General features: G+C 39.1%; 1 protein-coding gene across 1 annotated transcript in view; it reads left to right on the forward strand.

Annotated features, from left to right (window-relative positions):
• DOCK2 (dedicator of cytokinesis 2) overlaps positions 1-25165 on the forward strand; it is an 816002-nt gene that overhangs the window by 372196 nt on the left and 418641 nt on the right. The window contains exons 24-25 of the mRNA XM_063447503.1: positions 7796-7866; positions 23046-23152. Of these exons, the coding sequence (XP_063303573.1) occupies positions 7796-7866; positions 23046-23152 (178 nt within the window). The remainder of the gene's footprint in view (positions 1-7795; positions 7867-23045; positions 23153-25165) is intronic.

Raw genomic sequence — 25165 nt, forward strand, 5'->3', positions numbered from 1 at the left:
TTTTTTCCAACACATTGGCGATGTTATTAAACAGTCTGTGATTCTTTTTTTTCTCGAAATAAAGCTGGGCAGATAGCTAAATCATTACCTTACCAGGTGTTGTAGTTCATTGCTGTCTAGGAGAGAACTTATTAGCAGTTTGTTTAATTCAGCGATGTAGTATTCTAATATAGCTTTGGTTTGTTAGGCATAACATTTCATGGGTCACTTGACAATGCCTGCCTACATTTGGCGGACCCTGATATCCAGTCATAGATGCAATTCAGTAATAGGTGCAATTCTCAAAACATGGTCATTTTTTATAGTAAAGAGAATGAGAAGGAAAATTAAAATTGTATGGCACCTCTTATTCTTTTCCATGTAGACATTATTGGAAGATAATTTTTTTTTATGTTTATTTATTATTAAGTTGCAATGTATTCTGCAGCATTGTATAGTTTTATTATAGGGTATTCAGAAGGTAGAATACAAAATTGCATACAAAAAAAATATAACCAGTACTGGGGACCAACACAACCCCAAATCTCAGATTTCTCTCTCTTTCTTTCTCTCTCTCCATCTTTTAATAATTTTGTGTGACTTCCATCTGTGTTATTCACTCACATTTTCAACATCTTCCTCCTTTTTCCTTCCATACTTTATATTGTATTGACATATTGCAGTTTTGAGGATGTAGTTCCCAGTGACATCTGTTGTTTTGGGTGAGTTAGACATATACAATATATTATTGTGCTACTGATTTAGTAATACGGCCTGGAGAATCTCACTGTTTATATCTACTTAACTCTATCTTTATCACAAGACAAACTCAATTAAGATGTTGGCAGTATAACTCTTGTGTCTTATAGAGAGGCTGTAACATATATGTCACAGTGGTGACCTCAAAATAGACATCGCCACACTGCACATTTTTGTTAATACTATGCATTAACGGCATTGTGGTGTATAGTTCCCCTAACAGCTCTCACTCAAATTCTGTTACCAACGTGTATTTGATAATCTTCTGTTGTCAAGCATTGAACGTTTGGATTAAATAGGAAGTTTCCTATCTTTCAGGGTTATTCAATAAAGTGTAAATTGTTAGGAATTCAAGGTGAAATCAGGCCAAAGTTGCAGAACTGGATGCATAGCTGACTTCACTTTAGATTTCCAAACTATTTGCACTTTGGTTAATAACCCTGTCTGTTATATCCATTATTTGGTAATTATACTACAATTGCACCTCTGCTGGATAATATGGATTTCTCTTGGTAACATTGTTCACACATGTATAATATCTCATTATAAAAAATAAATATCAGTGTTGTAATGACATTTTTTTTGTGGGCTGTGTGCAGTAATAATATGTTAAACATAAACAAAGACCACTTTTTTGCTTATGAAAAACTTTCTACCTATGCAAAAATCTGTCTTTTTTATTTTATGAAAAGTGATTGCTTACATTCTAATAAGCCAGCAACCACTGCAAAAAACAGGTGCAGATTAAATTCCCTTAGAAAAGAAGAGAAGGTGGTATGAGAGGTTATGCAACATTTTACATTTCTTGAATTTAAATAAAACAAATTATCAAATGCTTGATGTAGATAAGCAAAATGCATTATATTAATTAGTTAAGTACTTCAGCAGTGTTTAAAATAACTTATGTCATGATTAAGTGCATAGATATCTTCTTGTCTATTGTGTGTTATGTTATAAAACACACTGATATATTGTTCCCTTCTGATGTTATGCACCATTTTTCATCTGAAAATGCAACTCTACACATTTGAATTGACGTGGAACCCAAGGTTTTCCATTATAAAATAAATATCTTGGAAATATCCCTTTAAGTATTTATGACTCATATATTATACTCATAATGCTAAATTATGATTAATTGTGATTGATAAGTTATCAGCTTTTAAATCAGGTGTGCTTAGGAACATTCATAATATCTAAACTGGTAAACGTATATTTTTTTTCCAGCGTGGGCATTAAGTAATTCAACATAAGGTGAGATGAATGCCTTGTCTTTGAAGGGCTTATAAAGGCCAAAAGAAAATAGATAACATATTGTCAAATAGATGAAGTAGGTCATGCTTCTGTGTATCTTCTTCAGGACTTGGTGGATACATAACTAGTTACCTCCTATTCCTGCAGTGGATTCCCTATTCCTTCACTTCTTTTCTTTTCCCTATATCTCATATCGTTATCCTATTTTGTAAGCCTGTGGATTGGCACATTAATCATTTTTTTTTCACTAAAATCTATATATTCTCCACAATACTCAGTACTGGATTTGTCAGGTGCCTATGAGCATGTCAATACAAGGAACCCTCTGCCTACTCCCCTGCCTCTGAAAAATACCCATTAGTTTAATTTATCTTCTGGCATTGTAGGCATCAAAGAAAATCTGAAAATGTAGAATAAAATTTGAGAACTGCATGTGTGTATATGTGTATATTTCTGCTTGTATTGTGTTTGAAACTGTGAGCATAGTTTGTGCATATGTGCAAATGCATGTAAGGTTAAAAAATGTTAGAAGTGGTTAGGGTAAAGGTGAGTTTAAGGTTAGAGAAGGGTTAATTTTAGAGTTTAGTTACACAGTGTGTTAAATGTAAAGAGGTTTAAAAGCTTTGGTGAGTTACAGTTATGGTTTACAGGGTGTTTACAATCATTGGGTTTAGGAATACAGTGGGGTGAAATTTAGTACAGGGTAACATGGTGTGTTAAAATTTCAAGGGACACTGTAGGCACCCAGACCACTTCAGCTAATTGAAGTGGTCTGGGTGCACTGTCCCTTTTGCACTTAGTGCTGCAATGTAAAACATTGCAGTTTCATAGAAACAGCAATGTTTACATTGAGCACTAAGTCAGCCTCTAGATGCCGTCTACCAGACAGCCCCCCGAGGGTTCCTGAATTGAAACGGACATTTGGTCCGGAATCGTCAGAATTTTCCACATAGGAAAGCATTAATTTGTCGCGGGACGGAGAGGGGGCAGAGCGACACCCCAGCATCGAGGGACACAGGCGCTGGGAAAAGGTAAGTAAATAGAGGGTTATTTACCGTGGGGGGAGATGGAGCACACACGAGAGAGGGGGGGAGGCAGGGGAAGTGCCAGGAATCCAGCTTTGTATTCCTGGCACTACAGTATCCCTTTAAACCTAGGATTAAGATAACGTTCTTTGTTTCTGGTAGCAGGAAGGTGACTGTACTACAGAGGGCACTGACCACGGCTTCTGGTACTTATCATCCAACACCAATCAACCTAAACTCCAAAAAGGAACATGACAAATACAGTGAATTGGTGCCCTCTCCACAACAGACAACGGCATTGACAATATGGCAGATATAAACTGCACTCCAGTTATGTTTACGTTAAAACCACTTGAAATGTATTCTTTGTATATAAAAACTGCTTTCCATCCTCAGACAGGTAACTGAAAATAATAATAAAAACCAGTGAGATAGGTAACACAGCAAAAGAAAAGAGAAAAGCTGAACATGCATAGCTTCTCAGAGAGATTCTTTCTCAGTAGCCATCCACTAAAATCTATAAATAGAAGACTGTAAAATTATCTGGCATATTTATTCCTGAAAGGTTGTATTCTGCAAATGGGCAGTTTTTAGAAATGATGCAATGATGTATATTTATAAGCAACCGGGAAAAATGTGCTTAGTAATGTCTAAATTTACATCCATGATACCACTAGGCACGACGATAATAGGCATCTCCAACAGTCTCCAAAATCAATATATAAATTAATAGGGGTATTTTAGCACTCTTTAAAGTGAAACTTTGCTGCAGCTAACTATAGAAAATCTCAAATTATATTTTGCAAAATGTTTCTGTGTATCAGATTTTTGAAAATCATTAAGCATAAAGCAAATAAATATGCAAAAAAAGTTTACTAATATTCTGATAATTGTAATAGCATTACCAATTTAAAACACTTTCTTCTTTACAGATGCTGTATGCATACTATGGAATATTTGGCTTTGTAAGACTAGAGGCTTAGAATTAATGTGACACGTCACTGATTTTTTTATATACTCTTTGACAATTCCTTCCAAATTGTCCTTTTAACCCCATCACTACCGAGCACTTTCTGATTGGAAAAAAATATTAGAATAGCATTTATTTGAAGCAAGGGATGCATAGCTAGCAAGTAAACATGTCACTACACAGCAATTTTGAGTATAGATCGCTTTGCAGACAAACTTGAAAATCAAAATTATGTACATATGTCCAATTTTTATTTCCTGGCTAATCATAGCAGTATCACTTATGGGTAGCTCTGCACCTAACCAGATCAGGACAGGATCAACCAATAGACACTATAGATCTAAATAGCTGTTTAGTCAACCGGACTTCTGCTTACCTCAGGTTAAAAATGGGATTAACTCATCTTTTTCCATCACCACACAGGTCTGGATGCAAATGGTTCTGCCCTCTTGGCTGAAATCATCAAACTTGCAATCAGCATCATAGAGATACATTGACACATTTTGACTCACATTGTGCAGCAGTGACCCAGGAAGCACCTCTAGTGACCAGAGCCGCCACCAGAAATTTAAGGGGCCCCTAACTTAGCTCAGGGTCTGGGCCCCCTGGGGCCCGCCTCCAAATACCGCCCATAGGGTCCGCCTCCAAATACCGCCCACAGGAATACACATACAGACACAAACACACACACTGATACAAAAGGACACAGATGCATACTAACAGACACACATATTGAAACAGACATACACGCATACAGGCATACATACTGCCACACACATACTGAGACATACACTCATATACAGACACACAGGCATACATAGTGACAGACAGACACATACTAACATACATACAGACACACATGCATGAGGACATAAAGACACATACATACATACACAGTGACATACATACAGACACCGACATGCATACACACACACATAGATACAGACATCCATACACACATACATTCATAATGGCATACAAACATACATTCATAATGGCATACAGACATACATACAAACATACATTCAGACTGACATACATGCATATATACAGACACACTGACAGACATACATACATACTGACATACATGCATCCATACACACAGACATACATTCATACATATATACATACATAATGACATACATACATACATTGATACTGGCATACATACATACAGATATATATATATATATACACACATACATACAGACAGACAGACATATATACATACAAACTGACAGACATACAGACATATATACATACATACAGACATACTAATAAAGAAAATGTGCAGGCACTCTTCCATCAAATAGGTGCTAGATATCTGGGTAGCCCACTCCTGGTACCTCATGTTTATATATACAAAAACATATGATACCACACTCTAATATATGGTACAATTATACTGATCAAATGCTTCAAAAAAAATATTAATTTTATTCAATATATCTGATTATCCTATCCTCTACAATACAGACATCAACTATAATATTGGTGAGATCCAACCATATATTATTTAAATGGGACATATACCAACAATAATTGGTGTGTACACACTGGGACTGTAAATATTTTATTTTTTATTTTTCTCTTTTTTCTTTTTTCATTTTTTTATATTTTCAATTTTTTTTTATTTTTTTTCAAAATATGTTTTGCAACTTTTCCCTGTGGATGGACTTATGTTTGTTCTCTACTACTCAGTGCCAATTAGCACTTATATTACTGACATTGTCGGATTGTATTGGGGTATATTTATTTTATGTTTAGTGTATTTATAACAACTACGGTGGTTATGGTGGAATGGGATGTATATTATTTATTGTAGGAATTACAAATTTTTTTGAGAGATTTATCATTTCGATATATTGAATAAAATTAATATTTTTTTTGAAGCATTTGCTCAGTATAATTGTACCATACAGACATACTGACAGACATACATAATGACATACATAATAAAATACATACTGACAGACATACAGACATATATTTATAATGACATGCATACATACAGACATACATACAAACATACATTGATACTGGCACACATACATACAGACATATATACATACAGACATATATACATACAGACATACTGACAGACATACATAATGACATACATTGGTACATGCATACGTACAAACATACATTCATTCATAATTACATACATAATAAAATACATACTGATAGACATACAGACATATATTTATAATGACATACATACATACAGACATGCATACATACAGACAGACATACAAACATACATTGATACTGGCATACATACATACAGACATATATACATACAGACAGACAGACATATATACATACTGAGACATACAGGCATATATACATACAGACATACATACATAATGACATACATTGGTACATGCATACATACAGACATACATTCATAATGACATACATAATAACATACATACTGACAGACATACAGACATATATTTATAATGACATACATACATACAGACATGCATACATGCATAAATAAACAGACAGGCATACATACATACATACATACATACATACATACATACATAATGACAGACATACATACACACACACACACAGCTCATTTTCCAGCCACCCTCTTGTCTCTTACCTTTTCTTTGCAGGAGGGTGGCTGGGGCTGATGGGAGTAGTCGGCATGGCTCTCCCTCACTGCCAGGCGCGCGCTCCTCCCACGCAGTGTGAGCTGGGAGGAAGTGACCACTTCCTCCCAGCAGCACTTGCTGCTGCTTTTTTTTTAACCCCTTAAGGACACATGACGTGTCTGACACGTCATGATTCCCTTTTATTCCAGAAGTTTGGTCCTTAAGGGGTTAAAGGGGCCCGGCCACGCTATTACTTGGCCACAGCGCTGACTGGGCCCCTGAAGATACAGGGCCCATCGTGTGGCCCCATCAGCGTGCGGGCGCCGGTGCAAGGACACCGGCGGCAATTCCGCCGCTACACGTGGGGCCCGGGCAGCCGGGCCCCCGAGGGCCGCTGGGCCCGTGACAACCGTTATGGTTGTCACCCCCTGATGGCGACCCTGCTAGTGACCATCTGCCACAGCCACTGGAGGTGTTACTAGGCAGTAATGTAGTGTTTACATTAAAATATCTGGAGGAACATACCATACCATTAAGCTGTAGTTGTTTTGGTTACTAATGTCATGCTCTGTGTACTTTTAAATGTGTATCAAAATTTGTGCAAATAAAATTCAGCTAACACAAAAATTCAGCTAACACAAATCCAGGGCAAACATTGCAAATGAAGAAGAGAATAGAATATTTGTTTTTCTATCTAGCCTTTTTCTGTATTACAAAGGACAGAGTGACAATGAGTTACAGGAGCTAAGATGGTAGCACCTAGTTGCAGAAGAGGTTTGGATTTATTTTAATTTTTGCACTTCACAAAAACGTATTTGTTAAATATGATATTAAAAATCCTGGGAAGTGACAGTTGCCCTTTCATGTACATATTTTACATATTTTATTTTTAGATTAGTTTCCCAAAATGCATATTAGTTGTGTAGAATGATTAAACAAAGCTGAGTCCTTTAAACCCACAGCATCATTAAAGAATACAAAAACAAACAAACAAAAAAAGCAGTTGCTTTTTCAAATATTTATCAATAGGATGCTATCAAACATTTATGGTGCACAAGTAACTAGCTGTTACATTTGCTAAGGATAGTGCATTGTTATCAAGATTTCCTGGCATCATTTTATGTTAGTGTGTTAGAAGACAGACCTTTGGGAGCCTATAAAATTGCTAATACCATTTTCTTGATTTATTATATTTTCAGGTTGCTGCTTTGAAATATCTACCTTCAGTTCTTCATGATGTGGAGACCGTGTTTGATGCCAGGCTTCTTAGGTAACTAATAAATAAATCGAAGTAATTGTTATGGGAAATACTTAAAATATAACTTTCTAATATAGTAGTATGTATTTTCTATACTTTTGGTATGTACTGTTAAAATATTTAACACTTTTTCTAACTTTTTATTTGTAGTTTATACAGAATTTTAAATATTGTTTTTGAAAATTCAGAAGTACCTGTGAAATCTTTAAATGATTTGTGTCTGATACTGGCTTTACTTTGTAATTTATATTTTATAATATACTATTCCAAATTGTAATAAAAAGTGAACCAAGTGCAGTTGACTTTCATGTCGTTGTATTACAATAAATGTGCTAGGGTGAAAAAGGATGGTCTGTGCTACATAAGTGATTTAAAAAAAAAAATTGTGGAATAGTTAAGTTAAAATTAACCATTAAGGCTGACAGATCAGTAAAAATCAACAAAATCAATGTAAGAATTGTAAGTCTATGCAACTATAAAAAAAAGATAGGTAAACTTCATGCACACAGCAAGCACCCCTCCCTCCTCACACACAGCACCCCCCCCCCCCCCACACACACAACTCTACTCATACACAGCACCCCTCACAAACACACACAGCAACCCTCACAAACACACACAGCAACCCTCACAAACAGCAGTATGTGTGTGTGTGTATTCTGCAGTCTGTATGAATTCAGCAGTTTGTATGTATTCAGCAGTCTGTGTGTGTATGTGTGTATTCAGCAGTCTGTGTGTGCGTGTTTGTGTGTATGTATTCAACAGACTGTGTGTATGTATTCAGCAGTCTGTGTGTACTCGGCATTCTGTGTGTGTCTATTCAGCAGTCTGTCTGTATGTGCATTAAGCAGTGTGTGTATTCAATAGTCTGTATGTATTCAGCAGTTTGTGTGTATTCAGCAGTCTGTGTGTGTATTCAGCAGACTGTGTGTAGGTTTGTGTGTGTGTATTCAGCGGACTGTGTGCATATATTCAGCGGACTGTGTGCATATATTCAGCAGTCTGTCTGTGTTTGTATGTATCAGTCTGTGTGTATTTATCAGTCTGTGTGTATTTATCAGTCTGTGTGTGTGTCGGTGTGTATAAATGTGTTCAGCAGGATGTGTGTATGTATTGTAAGTATGTATTGCATTTGTTGGAGATACTAATAAATAGAAGCTTAGTTTTATCTATATTTTTTAAATCATTATTTATAATTTGTATCATTGAACTCTCTGTTGTTGTGTTCTTCTTTTAAAACAAAAGATGTTAATCAGTTTGGACAGCTGTATGAGTTGTTTGTTCTAAACTTAAACCTCAGTATTCAGGTTTAATTACCGTGTTGGGACTTTAAAGAAAAAAAGTTGGCATGCTTTGCAGTTTGTGCACTCTGACTCATATAGGTTACTGTTGTAGACGCTCTTTAAATTTATTTTGGGGGCTAGTTGGGATTTATTGTTCTTATGGGAATTCTGGAGTCCTGTAGCCAATATGTTGAAGATTACCCTAAGCAAAGAGTATTCTTCTAGTCTGAATCCATCTTGCTTATCGATATATTTCTATCATTGCAATGGATATGAAAAATGTCCACAATTAAATATATTGCGTAATATTTTGGGATGTTATGTAGACAGTCACTAAGGTGTTATTAATTATAGTGCACCTTTACATCTTTTGTAGGATAGTGTTTATTATTTTATAAGAACCCTTGCATATGTAAAAACTGCTTTGAGTCTGCATTTTAACTTAAACATGGATCTTGCTGACACTATTCAGGTAATAATTCATAGTCTAACTTGAATAATGAAAAAGAAAAATGTAATTTCGGCAAACGACTAGACATATATATATACATATATAAATACAAATAAAAATACAGTATACTTTAGATTGATATTAAACACTTTTGTTAACTTTATATTGTTGTATAGAACTCTGCAGTGCAGGTACTTTTTCATATGCCGAGGCCCTTGAAAAATATCAATAAGTTTAATACCTCACTAGTAAAAAGTAAAAATATATGAAAACACGTATTACTGCTTGCTAGATTTACTTACTTCACACAATAGAAAACACTAGAGTAAAATTTAACCTATTATTTCATCATAAAACCTTGTCTAGAATTGTACAAAATAGCTATTTGATTTTCATCAAACACCGTATGTGTTGCATAATGACTTAAACATGTTTGCTAGTTATTTTATTATAAAGTAGTTCTGACATGGCTTGAAGGAAAAATTTTGGTCATTATCTTGAACTACTGGCCAACTAGGCATCATCCATCCTTACTCTGCAAGAGGCTTATGCCATCCTCACATGTGAATCATAGAGTGACAAATTTCATATAGGAAATATTGACACTTTACAGGATCTGATTTAGATCCCCTAAGTGAGCTCCCAGTCTACAGCCACATACAAGGAGGAGCTCAGAAGCTGAAGAACAGTGGGCACCCCAAAACTTAACCTCCCCTGAAATACCCCCTATTTGGTGACTCCTTTTTGAGTGTGCCAATAAATTATTAAAGGACCACTATAGGCACCCAGACCACTTTAGCTTAATGAAGTGGTCTGGGTGCCAGGTCCAGCTAGGTTTAACCCTTTTTGCAGTAAACATAGCAGTTTCAAAGAAACTGCTATGTTTACCTATGGGTTATTCCAGCCTCTAGTGGCTGTCTCATTGACAGCCGCTAGAGGCGCTTCTGTGCTTCTCGCTGGGATTTTCACAGTGAGAAGACGCCATTGATAATGCTTTCCTATGAGACTGGCTGAATGCGTGCGCGGCTCTTGCCGCGCATGTGCATTCAGCCGATGACGGAAGAAGAGGGAGGAGAGTCCCAGTGCCGAGGGAGCCTGGCACTGGAAAAAAGGTAAGGGATTAACCCCTTCCTCCCCCTTCAGTGCCACGGGAATGGGACCCTGAGGGTGGGGGCACCCTCAGGGCACTCTAGTGCCAGGAAAACGAGTATGTTTTCCTGGCACTATAGCGGTCCTTTAAAACAATTTTTTATGACTGATCACCTGCTTGCATATATAGCTACTCAAACTAATTTGTATGCCATCCAATATCTGTCAGCTCATCCAGGTTCACACCGCCATCAGTAAAACACTTAGCACACAACTTACCAAACATAAATGAAAAGGTTTTGAGCATTAAATGTTAGTTAAGGGTATTGTGAAAAAACAAAAAAAAATGCATTTGTAATTACTGGCACAAGCATCCCATCCTCACTAACCTCTGTTTCTCAGTAATCAATATAAGCAAGTATTAAAACTCTGTATGAAAGGTTTCACAAAAACTACAACCTTGACCAGAACATCTGCATGAAATTGAAGGCAAGATTGTCTTCTGTTATATTTAAGTGGGCACACTATGGCATTACAGTTTATAATTTGTGTGAATGCACTATAGGTTCTAACTGGGCTTCGTGCATTCATAAAGGGAAAGATTGCCACGCTAATCCATTAGGCTGCCCTGCTCTTCACAAACAAAGACTACCACTTATGGGTCAATAATTTTTATAACCGTATAGATTACTTTAAAATGTGTGTTTTACTTTAAGTCCCTAGCATGTGGTACAGTGTACCAAAAATGCAAAGGTTTTCTCCAGAAGTTGACATATGGCAAAAAAACATCAAGGCACATCACCAACTTTACACCATGGTGGAGTTTTGGCTCTTCAGTTCAATAACAAAAAGGTGCAACAGTGCACATGTTTATCAGGAGAAGAGATGGCAAAATCCAAAAACCAAAGGGCATTGTTGAGGACAGCAATATATGGAGGGATTAGATTTAGCTGAAGTGAAGACAACGGTATCAGACATAAACCTGGTACAAATATATTGCCATATACACAGGTGGCAGTCTATAATTCATATGTGCCGTACAAAAAAAAAAGCAGACATAGAGAAGCCATGCACTTTCTTGGGATTCACACTAGAGATTTTAGAAGATATTTTGTTTAACCAGCCTAATCCTCACACTTTTGAATCAGAAGAAGTCCAGCGACTTTGTGGCAAGGACCTTTCGTGTAATCTCCTCATATAGTCTGCAGAAAGTCACCCCAGAAAAAGTGAAGGCCTATCTCCAACTAGCCTATATGTTGCAGACTGTATAAAAAATACCACACAGAGTTAAACTATTACGTCAGAAGACTCTGTATGTGATTTAATTTACTGTTATTTGAAATTCCTGACCTTGGTTTGTCCTGATTACTCTTTGTCTTATTGGCTTCTCATACTGACTTATCTTACTGTGGCTTGTCTATTTTTATGTTAAGCCCCTCTAAGGTCATTATAAAGTGTCTACACAAAACAACTCAAAATACCACATTTGAAATACCCTTAGTTGTCTGTTTTACAAAATGATATGTCGCCACAAGGGAAATTTCCTCTCCAGTGCTACCATATTGCTGTAAAGGCAAAATAGTACCAGCAAAGAAATCTGGTAAAATTCAATGTGTCAAAAAACAAATAAGGGGACAAGCACAAACTACCATGCGAAATACCAAAAAGTTTTAAAGATACATTTATTGCATAATAATAAATAAATGGATAAATTGTAACAGATAAAACAAGGTGTCAGATATAACTAGCAATGACAAAAGGGGAAAAGAGGAATATTCTGTTTTTGCAAGTATGCATCTAGTTGCTGTTTGAACATCTGTATGGACTCTGATAAAACCACTTCTTCAGGCAGAGAATTCCACATCCTTTTTGTTCTTACAGTAAAAAAAACCCTTTTCCTTTGCCTTAGACAAAATCTTCTTTCTTCAAGTCTAAACGCATGACCTTGCGTCCTATGTAAAGTCCGGTTTGTGAACCGATTTCCAAACAATGGTTTGTATTGGCTCCGAATATATTTGTATAATGTTATCATATCCCCTCTCAGGTGATGTTTTTTCTAAACTAAAGAGGTTTAACTTTGTTAACCTTTCTTCATAGCTAATATTTTCCATTCCTTTTTGTGACGAAATGGCTTTTGTCACTGGGTTTATTGGTGACAAGCTGCCCTTTACCCCTGGCTGTTGGAGGAGCCTGATTGCCAGCCTCCTACCTGTTGACTATGGTCCCTGGGAGATATGGCCCTTCAGGTGCAACATTTGGGCATATTGGATTTGTATGGTGCTGCTGCTGGCCCTTTAAAAACCATCCGTGGACATATTATGACTTTTAGGAACAATGTCCCTTTAAGACGGTGTAGCAGATTGCATTCAGGCTGTCTTCAAGATTATGTATGCTGTTATGTGTTAGGTAAATTGTAAATGTGTAGGTTCTATGTGATAAATGTAACAGTATGTATTTTTACGTATTTTATTGTCCTTTGTCTGCCATGTGGCTAATGGAGTTTTACCTCTGTCCTTGGAGATAATTGGATTACTTCCCAATTATCTCCAGGATAGAGACTCTGTGGAACTGTTTTGGGAAGAAAAGCCATGCTTCATTTGGTAACAAAGGACTTTCCCTTAACTTTGCACCATTTTTTAATATGTTGTTCCCCTGAATGGATTGATTGTGAATATGTATTTTTTATAGAGATTGGATGTATGGTTTTAGAGTTATGAAAGTTGGGTAAAAAGTATGTTTTAACTGTATGTATAATTGAGTTTCCTCTCAGGATAAGGGGAGGGGATATGTGGGATGTAACTGATATGATTGGTTGTTTTATCCCTCCCTGTGGGCGGTCCTGTATTTGCAACAACTGTAATAAAAGCCAGACTGGGTGTGCTAGCACCTCAGATCATCTTGTACCTTCATGAAGTTTCGGCTCATGTTTGGGGGATTGGAGAACTACACTCTGGGGATTGCTATAATCACTATACTCCCCAGGGTATAATCGCTGAGCTCTGCTAAGAGCTTGTTCCTGTTCCTGTTCTCTGGAATTCGGAGAGGTCCACCTACTGGAAGCTGGACCCTGGTCTTGGGTCCAGAGTGGGTGGAGTCGGCGAGACCCCAACCAAGCTGCGGCGGTTCGTGGGGTCTGCAGTGGTTATGGTGTCAGGCAGAGTGCTTGGAGACCTCGGAAAGCACTAGGAGCATCCGTCAGCGGAGGGTACAGGGTCGGGGTGCCAGCGGTTCCGTTACACTTTTATTAATTTTGTAGCCCGCCTCTGCACTTTTTCTAGTGCCATAATATCCTTCTTCAAAACAGGTGCCCAAAATTGCACAGCATATTCAAGATGTGGTCTTACCAGTGATTTATAAAGAGGCAAAATTATATTCTCATTTACAAATATTTTCGGGGCCAGTACAAACCATTATCTGGAAATCTATTCATAAGCAGGGCTATACATAGGATACACATTTAGGCTTGAAGAAAGGAGATTTCATATAAGGCAAAGAAAAGTTTTTTTTACAGTAAGAGCAATAAGGATATGGAATTCATTGCCTGAAGAGGTGGTTTTGTCAGAGTCTATACAGATGTTTACACTGCAATTGGATAAATACTTGCAAAAACATAACATACAGGGATAAAATTTCTAATAAGTGGGGTAATAGTATTAGTAAAATTAGTAAAATAGTAAAAATTAGTAAAATAGTAAAATATAATTTTTTCCTAGTTTGTTGCAAAATTGGAAGCACTTCAGACTGGGTTTTTTGCCTTCTTTTGGATCAACAGCAAAAGCATATGTGAGGAAGGCTGAACTTGATGGACACAAGTCTCTTTTCAGCTATGTAACTATGTAATGCCATTTTTCATGCATGACAATACCTTACTGGCCTTAGCCACTGCTGATTGAGATTGCACATTGTTGCAAAGTTTGTTGTCTATAACAATTCCCAAGTCCTTTTCATGTGTTTTTAGCCCTAATTTGCTTCCATTAAGGGTATACATTATTTGTGCATTCTTTACGCCACAGTGCATAACTTTGCATTTTTCAACATTACATTTCACCTCCCATCTGAGTGCCCAGCCCCCCAGTCTATCTAAATCCCTCTGCAGCAAAGTAATATCTTGCACACATTGTATTACTTTACAGAGTTTTGTGTCATCTGCAAACACTGAAATATGACTTTCAATGCTTTTTCAAGATCATTTATAAACATGTTAAATAGAAGGGGTCCCAGAAGAGAATCCTAAGGGACACCACTTGCCACCTCTGTCCAGCTTGAAAATGTACCATTAATGACAACTCTTTGTACTCTATTTTTAAGCCAATGTTCTACCTAGACATGTGCAATTCGATTCGGTCCGAATGTGAATTTGGACGAATTTCGGGAAATTCGGACATTCGGGTACTTCCGAATGTCCGAATAGATGAAATGCCGAATTGTCGAAGTCCCGAAATTACCGAATTTCCAAAGTGCCGAAGTGCTGAAGTGCCAAAGTTCCGAAGTTGCCGAAGTTCCGAAGCACAGTATTGCCTAAGAACTAATATACTTACCCAGTGGAAGAATGAAGAATGTTACACTGTATCAATTTTAAATAAAAAGTATACAAACATAGCCAGTGTTGCGGACCGTTTCCCTCACAAGAGGATAAAAAACGTTTAGGCGATAATCCCCTTTCCCACAGACCAGCAGCTACTGCAATCACCAACCTCCCGAACTCCAAACTACACGTATTCACCAACTCTCGAACAAGAGATACACGAACCCTGGAAGCAGCCGAACAGGAAAAGCAATATGAACAGCTTACACTCCTGGCAATCGGCATACAGTCAAATTCCCCCCAAGAATGAGACGAGACTTCAGCTTGAGGGTTAAACAGCAACAACACTGATTTATTCACACAACTGTCTTATAAAGGATTCTCCCATGCAAGGGAGGGATTTACAACAATTACATAATACACCAATCACACCGGAGTTACCTCCCACAATGCCTCCCAATCACTCACCTCTGGCCTGCAGATAATTGGGGAAGAAATCCAATTATCTCCTAGGACAGAGGCAAACTCCATTACACACATGGCAGACAAAAAGACAGTAAAATACATAAAATTACCTACTGATACATTTAGGACATAAAATATATACATTCTACATTTCCCCAGATAGCTTGGATCTGAGCGCACATTATTACCGAATGGTGCTCAGATCATATACATACAGTTCAATCGCCATGGAGCCAAAGTCTTTCACATAGTGAGGCTCCATGGCTTAGCTATCTGGGGTAATATATTCACATATTCCAAAATACCGAATGAACTGGTGTTCAACCCTAAGGGCACGAATAGGAACCAGGGGGCGGACGGCTCAGCGGTGTTCGCGCAAATAAGTGTCCGTTTTTAGTTCCATAGTTTTAGCGCTGAACACCGCTGCCCGTTCGGGACTCGCAAGATGGTCGTTACCACGTGTTCGACAAACGAACAAAGGCCACCCAGCATTCGTCAATTAAGCTGTGGTTAACCGCAGCTTCTGGGCGGTCAATTGGCGGCACACTCCAGCTCCTAGGTGGTCCATCGTTCGCCAGTTTGTTCGGTAGCTGGAATCTACCGAACACCCCGGCAGAAAGGCACGAATAAACCTTTCTGCAGGGAATATAAATGGGTTAACCTTGCAGGGCCATAGTCCAAGTGCGGGAGGCTAGCAACCAGGCTTATCCAGTTCACAGTGGCGAAGTTGGTTTCGCCACAGCCAGGATTCAGCTAAATCATATAAAATGTTACTTAGCCAGTCAATGTAAAGACAGGAATGAATAAGTAGATAACTCCCTAATTCCCATGGTATTAGGGAGCTATCTACTAAAAGGCTGAAAGACCTAAATTGATCTTTGAGCCAGATTTACTAATACTAAGTAAACATTCCTTATTATTAGTAAATTATGCCCCTACTTGCTATACCACGAGTAGGGGCATGTCTATTTAACAGTGAGCAGCTCACTGTTAAAAAAAACAAACAAAACAAACAATAAAAAAAACTATTGCCCCCCCCCCCTGGCCCCCACCCCTGAGCGGCGGGTGGGGGCCCTAAAGTAAAATGATTGGGGGGAACCTATTGTCCTCCCCTGGCCCCCACCCCTGAGCGGTGGGTGGGGACCATAAATACTAATAGGGGGGGACCTAATGTCCTCCCCCTAGCCCCCACCCCTGAGCGGTGGGTGGGTGCCCTAAATAAAAAAAGTAACCCCATCCCCCTCCCTCTGGTGACTAGGGGTCCTCAAACCCCTAGCCCCCCTCTCTCCCCAAAAAAACTAAGCCCTACCTACCCCCTCACCCTAAAAATAATGAGGGGGGACCATTAACTAAGTACCTGTAAAAAAAAAAAAAAAAAAAAAAAAACTTATCATTTAATATTTTCTTTCTTCTAAAATCTTCTTTTTTCAGCCACAAAAAAGGCCAAATAAAAAATCCATAATAACCGATGCACTTAAAAAAATAAATAAATCCTTCTTCACCCATGGAGGGCTCCACGCAGACTTAGCTCTGTAGGGCGGGGGAAGGCTTATAAAGCCTTGACCGGCCCTGCAATTAGGCTCAGAGCACTCTGATTGGTGGGTTTAAGCCATCCAATCAGAGTGCTCTGACAGGTAAATGAGACTGACAGGTAAGTCTCTACATTTACCTGTCACAGCACTCTGATTGGTTGGCTTGAAATCCACCAATCAGAGTGTTCTGTGTCATTTTACACAGCATGGGGGTCAGGGGGGAGGACATTAGGTCGCCCCCCTTATTCTGATTTAGGGCCCCCACCCACTGCTCAGGGGTGGGGGTCGGGGTGGGCAATAGGTGGGGGCTCAAGAGGGGGGACCTTTTTTTTTAACAGACAGGCTGCTCACTGTTTAATAGACATGCCCCAACTCACGGTATAGCGAGTAGGGGCAAAATGTACTAATACTAAGTCATTTTTACTTAGTATTAGTAAATTTGGCTGAAATACCAATTTAGGTCTTTTAGCCTTTTGGTAAATAACTCCCTAATACCGTGGGAATTAGGGAGTTATCTACTAAGTGGCTGCAAGAGAAGTCCCGAAGTGCCGAAGTCCCGAAATTCCAAAGTCCCGAAGTGTCGAAGTCCCGAAGTGTCGAAGTCCCGAAGTGTCGAAGTCCCGAAGTGTCGAAGTCCCGAAGTGTCGAAGTCCCGAAGTGTCGAAGTCCCGAAGTGTCGAAGTCCCGAAGTGTCGAAGTCCCGAAGTGTCGAAGTCCCGAAGTGTCGAAGTCCCGAAGTGTCGAAGTCCCGAATTGTAGAAGTCCCGAATTGTAGAAGTCCCGAATTGTAGAAGTCCCGAATTGTAGAAGTCCCGAATTGTAGAAGTCCCGAATTGTAGAAGTCCCGAATTGTAGAAGTCCCGAATTGTAGAAGTCCCGAATTGTAGAAGTCCCGAATTGTAGAAGTCCCGAATTGTAGAAGTCCCGAATTGTAGAAGTCCCGAATTGTAGAAGTCCCGAATTGTAGAAGTCCCGAATTGTAGAAGTCCCGAATTGTAGAAGTCCCGAATTGTAGAAGTCCCGAATTGTAGAAGTCCCGAATTGTAGAAGTCCCGAATTGTAGAAGTCCCGAATTGTAGAAGTCCCGAATTGTAGAAGTCCCGAATTGTAGAAGTCCCGAATTGTAGAAGTCCCGAATTGTAGAAGTCCCGAATTGTAGAAGTCCCGAATTGTAGAAGTCCCGAATTGTAGAAGTCCCGAATTGTAGAAGTCCCGAATTGTAGAAGTCCCGAATTGTAGAAGTCCCGAATTGTAGAAGTCCCGAATTGTAGAAGTCCCGAATTGTAGAAGTCCCGAATTGTAGAAGTCCCGAATTGTAGAAGTCCCGAATTGTAGAAGTCCCGAATTGTAGAAGTCCCGAATTGTAGAAGTCCCGAATTGTAGAAGTCCCGAATTGTAGAAGTCCCGAATTGTAGAAGTCCCGAATTGTAGAAGTCCCGAATTGTAGAAGTCCCGAATTGTAGAAGTCCCGAATTGTAGAAGTCCCGAATTGTAGAAGTCCCGAATTGTAGAAGTCCCGAATTGTAGAAGTCCCGAATTGTAGAAGTCCCGAATTGTAGAAGTCCCGAATTGTAGAAGTCCCGAATTGTAGAAGTCCCGAATTGTAGAAGTCCCGAATTGTAGAAGTCCCGAATTGTAGAAGTCCCGAATTGTAGAAGTCCCGAATTGTAGAAGTCCCGAATTGTAGAAGTCCCGAATTGTAGAAGTCCCGAATTGTAGAAGTCCCGAATTGTAGAAGTCCCGAATTGTAGAAGTCCCGAATTTTGGAATGCCAAACTGAGCCGAAAATTTTCCCCATGCACATGCCTAGAAAAAACGGGTCGCAAGAGTATTCTGAGAACGGACAGCAGCTGAAATAGCCTGCCCTTCGGTGGGTCCCCGCTCAGAACTCAAGCTGGTTTTAGCTCATCTTGTGCCATTACAGAGAGAACATATCTGAAGCATATCAGACTGGTCCCACCCATACGGGCAGTCCAGATCCGAAATGCCAGCAAGTTCTCTCTGCACGAGAGATACAGCAACCCCAGACAATCGTTTCAACCTTGTTAGGCATCATCAGTGAGGCATAGCGGATATCTCTCTAGGCACCGTGAGCAAGGGGTCCACGTCTGGATTAACCAAGAACAAGCATTTTCATCTAGACCGATTTCCTTGAGTTTGAACACTAATCTATTGTGTGGAACTGTATCAAATGCCTTGGCAAAATCCCAATAGATCACATCCACTGCAACACCCTGATCTATACTTCTGCTTACTTCTTCATAGAACGCAATCAAGTTAGTTTGACATGACCTGTGCTGATTTTTGCTAAAAACCATGTTCTTCTCAAGGAATTCTTGAATATTATCCCTTAAAGGACTTTAAAAACTTGTTTTCCTGGCACTATAGGGTCTTTAGGTTCCCCCCACCCTCTGGGTCCCCCTCCCACTGGGCTTTAAGGGGGCTGAAGGGGTTAAACACTTACCTTTCACCAGCACTGTGCTCCCTCGGTGCTAGGGAACTTTCCTTCTCCTCCCGAAGTCACTGCTGAATGCGCATGCGCAGCAAGAACCGCGCGCGCATTCAAACAGTCCATAGGAAAGCATTTCTCGATGCGTTCCAATGGATGTCCAGCATCTTCTCACTGTGATTTTCAGCTGGGGCTTCCATTAAACAGACTTATTTCACCCTCAATCTAGAGTCTTGTCTCTTATTGGGGGAAACTGCTATATCACTACAAGGGATTGCTATAATCACTATACTCCCTTGGATTCTCTGAGCTCTTGTAAGAGCTATTCCTGCTTGACTCTCTGGAGGAAGAGGTTCCTGGAGCCTTGTCGTAGGTCCAGGGTGGGTAGGAGACTGTGAGACCCCAACCAAGCTGCGGTGGTTGTGGGGTCTGCAGTGCTTATGGTGTCTGGTGGAGTACTTGGATCCCTCGGTGAGCACTAGGATTATCTGTCGGCGGAGGTACCCAATTGGATATATACATTCATTTTAATTGTTTATATTATTTCTCGCTGTATCTCAGGTTACTGTATAATCACAGTAAAGATGTAATTTTAGTTTTATTTGGTGAAATATACTTAGTTTGAATTGTCAATACAAATATTGGCTTCAAGTATCCAGTATCAAGTAGTAAATTTAGGCATTAAGGCATATACATAGCTCTCTGAACTTCATAATATGACAGTGTCTTAAGATAAGTTCTATTAATCCATTAACACCAGCACTTGTGTATATACTACTGCCAGGGTATACCCCACAATCTTGCATACACAGTTTGTATAACCGCAAATGAAATTTGTTATGCCACGAACAACATCAGAGAGCTCACAGCGCAGTGGCACAAGGAGGCTCATTGCTACAGGAGTCTGAATGCTAAATACAAAGAAACATAGAAACATAGAATGTGAGGGCAGATAAGAACGGGTGAGCAGATAAGACCCATCTACTCTGCCCAGTTTTCTAAATAGTTTAATTCCCTGGCCTTATCTTATAGCTAGGATAACCGTATGCCTATACCACGTATGCTTAAACTCCTTCATTGTGTTTACATCTACCACTTAAGCTGCAAGGCTATTCCATGCAGCCACTACCCTCTCAGTAAAGTAATACTTCCTGATATTATTTTTAAACCTTTGCCCCTCTAATTTAAGACTATGTCCCCTTGTTGTGGTAATTTTTCTTATTTTAAATATAGTCTCCTCCTTTACTGTGTTGATTCCCTTTATGTATTTAAATGTTTCTATCATATCCCCCCTGTCTCGTCTTTCTTCCAAGCTATACATGTTAAGTTCCTTTAACCTTTCCTGGTAAGTTTTATCCTGCAATCCATGAACCAGTTTAGTAGCCCTTCTCTGAACTCTCTCTAAAGTATCAATATCCTTCTGAAGATACGGTCTCCAGTACTACGTACAATACTCCAAGTGAGGCTAGCATTCTGCTAGCATGTAATCTGCTAGCTATTACATTGTCTGCCTATCTTTAAGTCATCAGAAATAATCACCCCTAAATCCCTTTCCTCAGATGTTGAGGTTAGGAATCTATCAAAAATGTTGTACTCTGCCCTTGGGTTTTTACATCCAAGATGCATTATCTTGCACTTATCCACATTAAATGTCAGTTGCCACAACTGACCATTTTTCTTGTTGACCTAAATCATTTGCCATTTGACTTATCCCTCCTGGAACATCAACCCTGTTACATATCTTACCATCAAGACCTTCTGCAATATCACTAATAATAATATTAAAGAGAATGGGTCCAAGTACAGATCCATGAGGTACCCCACTGGGTGACAAGCCCAAGCTTCGAATATACTCCATTGTCTACAACCCTCTGTTGCCTGTCACTCAGCCACTGCCTTACCCATTCAACAATATTGGAATCCAAACTTAAAGATTGCAATTTATTGATAAGCCTTCTATGTGCAACAGTGTCAAAAGCCTTACTGAAATCTAGTTAAGCAATGTCTACTGCACCACCCTGATCTATTATTTTAGTTAACCAATCAAAAAAATAAATAAGATTAGTTTGGCATGATCTCCCTGAAGTAAACCCATGTTGTCTCTGATCTTGAAATCCATGTGTTTTAAGTAATATTAATATAAGTACATATATTAGTATTAAAATACACTTAGAATGAAGTCACACACACATACATATATATATATATATATATATATATATATATATATATATATATATATATATATATATGAAAATCACTGCGCTTAAGGGACAACTGTCATCACATTTTCACTTTTATTTTGTAAGTGTTTATTAAATCAAATTAAACGTGATTATTTTATTTAAATGATGCATGCAATGTACTTTATGTGACTGAGCAGTCATATTTGTTCAGACTGTACTGTTATCTGACCAAACACTGCTAAGCCTAACTTGCCTGTCGCTGGAGCCTAACACAAAACTACCATAGCAGCAGGCATGTGAGGTTGAGCACACATATATATATATATATATATAAACATGTAAACTTATTACACATGATCATGTATCCAACATCAAGCAGGCGTGCTAATTGCATTGTATGTCATATAGCCCTGACCAGGGCTTGAGTCCTGCTGTGAAAAAAGTGCAGGAACGCTGTTCCCCCTGCAGGCACCAATTCTTAATCAGGAAGAAGTGCACTCTTGACGGGAAGGGTTGGTAAATTTAGATTAGGGGGTGCCCAGGTTTAGTCATGCCTAGGGCAGCACAAAATTAAAATACACCACTGTGTGAGTGTCTGAGTATGAGTGTGTGTCTGTGAGTGTGTGTGTATGTCTGTGTGCACCTGTCAGTGTGTGTGTGCACGCGTTTATATATGCATATGTGTTCCCACACTTTTTTGCCCAGGACTTGACCCCTGGCCCTGACTGTATTTACTGTAGATTATATAAATATTAGTATTTGCAGCTCAACCTCTTGACATTACATATGGTCCCATGTATGAAATACAGCATATATTTAACATGTGTACAGGTCTGAATCATTCATATCTAATCTTATCTATTGCTATGATGCCAACTTAACGTATGTATAATTGCTGAACATTGCTGCTGTTGCTGAAATTGGATGTATACTGCATTGTACAACAAACTATGAATAATACTATGAATAATACTATATATATATACATATATATATATATATATACACACAAAGATAGATTTTGTCTTTTAGAGAAATGCAACATATACATGTAGAGAAATGCTATATATATATATATATTATATTAATATTCTATTAATATTTGCATTTCTCTACAAGACCAAACTGTTATAAATACTGGAGTGTTAATAGATGTTTGAATTTGGTGATTGTTCTCCATAATGTTTCTTCTTTTTTCACATTATCATTAGCCAACTTCTCTATGAATTCTATACGTGCATACCTCCTGAGAAACTGCAGCAACAAAAAGTGCAATCAATGAATGAGATTGTTCGAAGCAACTTGTTTAAGAAACAAGGTAAGATTTAAAGGTACCCTCCAGACCTCTAAAGCATTTCAACTTGCTGAACTGGTTTATGTGTGAAGAGTGTATCCTCTGTAATTCATTTTACAAGTGCAGATTTCAGTACAAATTGCCACTTTTATAAAGTTACCTTATGATCACACTTCATACTTGTTACTCCCTGATTCTTTATCTCAGTAGAGTCAAACTCGAGGCAGCAATTAATTAGAGCACCTGTTTAGCAAAGTCTTATCATTAAAGGATCACTATAAGGCCAGGAACACAAACATGTATTCCTGACCCTACAGTGTTAACACCACCATCTCGCCCCCCCTAGGCCCCCCATGCCTCCATAAATATAGCAACATCTTACTGTATTCAAGCCAGAAGCTGTAGATCTGCATGCTGTTTGTCTAAAAAAAACAAGCAGTCTGCTGACCTCATCAGAAGTGGTGACCTGATCCAATCACAATGCTTCCCCATAGGATTGGCTGAGAGTGACAAAGAGGCAGATCAGGGGCAGAGCCAGCATGATTCAAACACAGCCCTGGACAATCAGCATCTGCTCATAGAGATTAATTGAATCAATGAATCTTTATGAGGAAAGTTCAGTGTCTGCATGCAGAGGGAGGAGACACTGAATGTTTGGATGCATTTTAGGCAGCCATGACCCAGGAAGGATCTCTAACTGCCACCTGAAGAGTGGCCAATGAAGTTATCACTAGGATGCAATGTAAACACTGCATTTTCTCTGAAAAGACAGTGTTTACAGCAAAAAGCAAAAGGTAATGATTCTACTCACCAGAACAAATTCAATAAGCTGTAGTTGTTCTGGTGACTATAGTGTCCCTTTAACCCCTTAAGGACACATGACGTGTGACATGTCATGATTCCCTTTTATTCCAGAAGGTTGGTCCTTAACCCCTTAACGACGAGTGACGGCCGAGGTCCGTCACTCAGGGGAAAGCGTTAATGACGAGTGACGGAACTTGTCCATCACGCGTTAAAATTAACGCCGCGATCGCGCAGTGCCGGCGATCGCGGGGTTAATGCTGTTGCTGGGTCCCTCCGAGTCAGGGGCAGACCAGCAGCAGCAAATCCGGATATCCCAGCCCATGTGATCGCTGTGACAGCCAGTCACAGCGGTTACAATGCTGCTGGGATATCTGATCCGTCTCCCTCCACCTCGTGTGGGTTTGTGAAGTGGAGAGAGACGGATCGGTGCTACATTGTGTCCCAGAAGAATAGTTAAGGTTCAAAAAAAGTTCCCAATCCCTTTACCCTTTATTTAAAAAAAATAACCCTTTCCCTGCTGCTTGATCACTGCTAGCAGTGATCAATATACAGGTCACAGTACTTTACTGTGATCTATTTTTTTTTTTACTTTCAAGGGTTAATTTTTAGTTTTTTTGTAACCCTAAGGGGTTAAATTTTATTATTTGATTTTATTAATTTGTGATTTAGTTATTTTGGTGGGTGGAATTTAGTGGGAATTAGGGAAAAAAAAAATTATTAGTTTTTGTTAGAGTTTTGTTAGCTGTGTTAGCGCTATTAACAATGTTTAGGAAGTATAGCGCAGAGGAGGCTTATGTCCTGTTAGCGGCCGACTCAGAGGCGACTGACACTGCCTCAGAGAGTGAAGCAGGGAGTGACGCAGGGGACACAGGGGACAGGGACTATGTGCCAGATACTGCAGGACCATCAGGGGAAATCGACGATTCCCCTAATGCTGAACATGGCGCAGATGACTGGGTACCCCCTAATAATTTTTCACCAGACATCCCAGTGTTTACAGCCAATCCTGGCATACAGGCTGACCTGTCTGCCTATAGTGCGCTGGATGTAATGCAGCTGTTCTTGGGGGATGAGATTTTGGGGGAGATAGTCACCCAGACTAATCTCTATGCGGAGCAATATCTGGCACGCAATCCAGACTCTCTTATCTCCAGGAAACAGAGATGGAACCCAACCAGTGTGCCAGAATTAAAACAATTCTGGGCACTGACCATGTTAATGGGGCTAATTAAA

The sequence above is a fragment of the Pelobates fuscus genome, chromosome 3, assembly GCF_036172605.1.
Source record: "Pelobates fuscus isolate aPelFus1 chromosome 3, aPelFus1.pri, whole genome shotgun sequence".
Taxonomy (NCBI): Eukaryota; Metazoa; Chordata; class Amphibia; order Anura; family Pelobatidae; genus Pelobates; species Pelobates fuscus.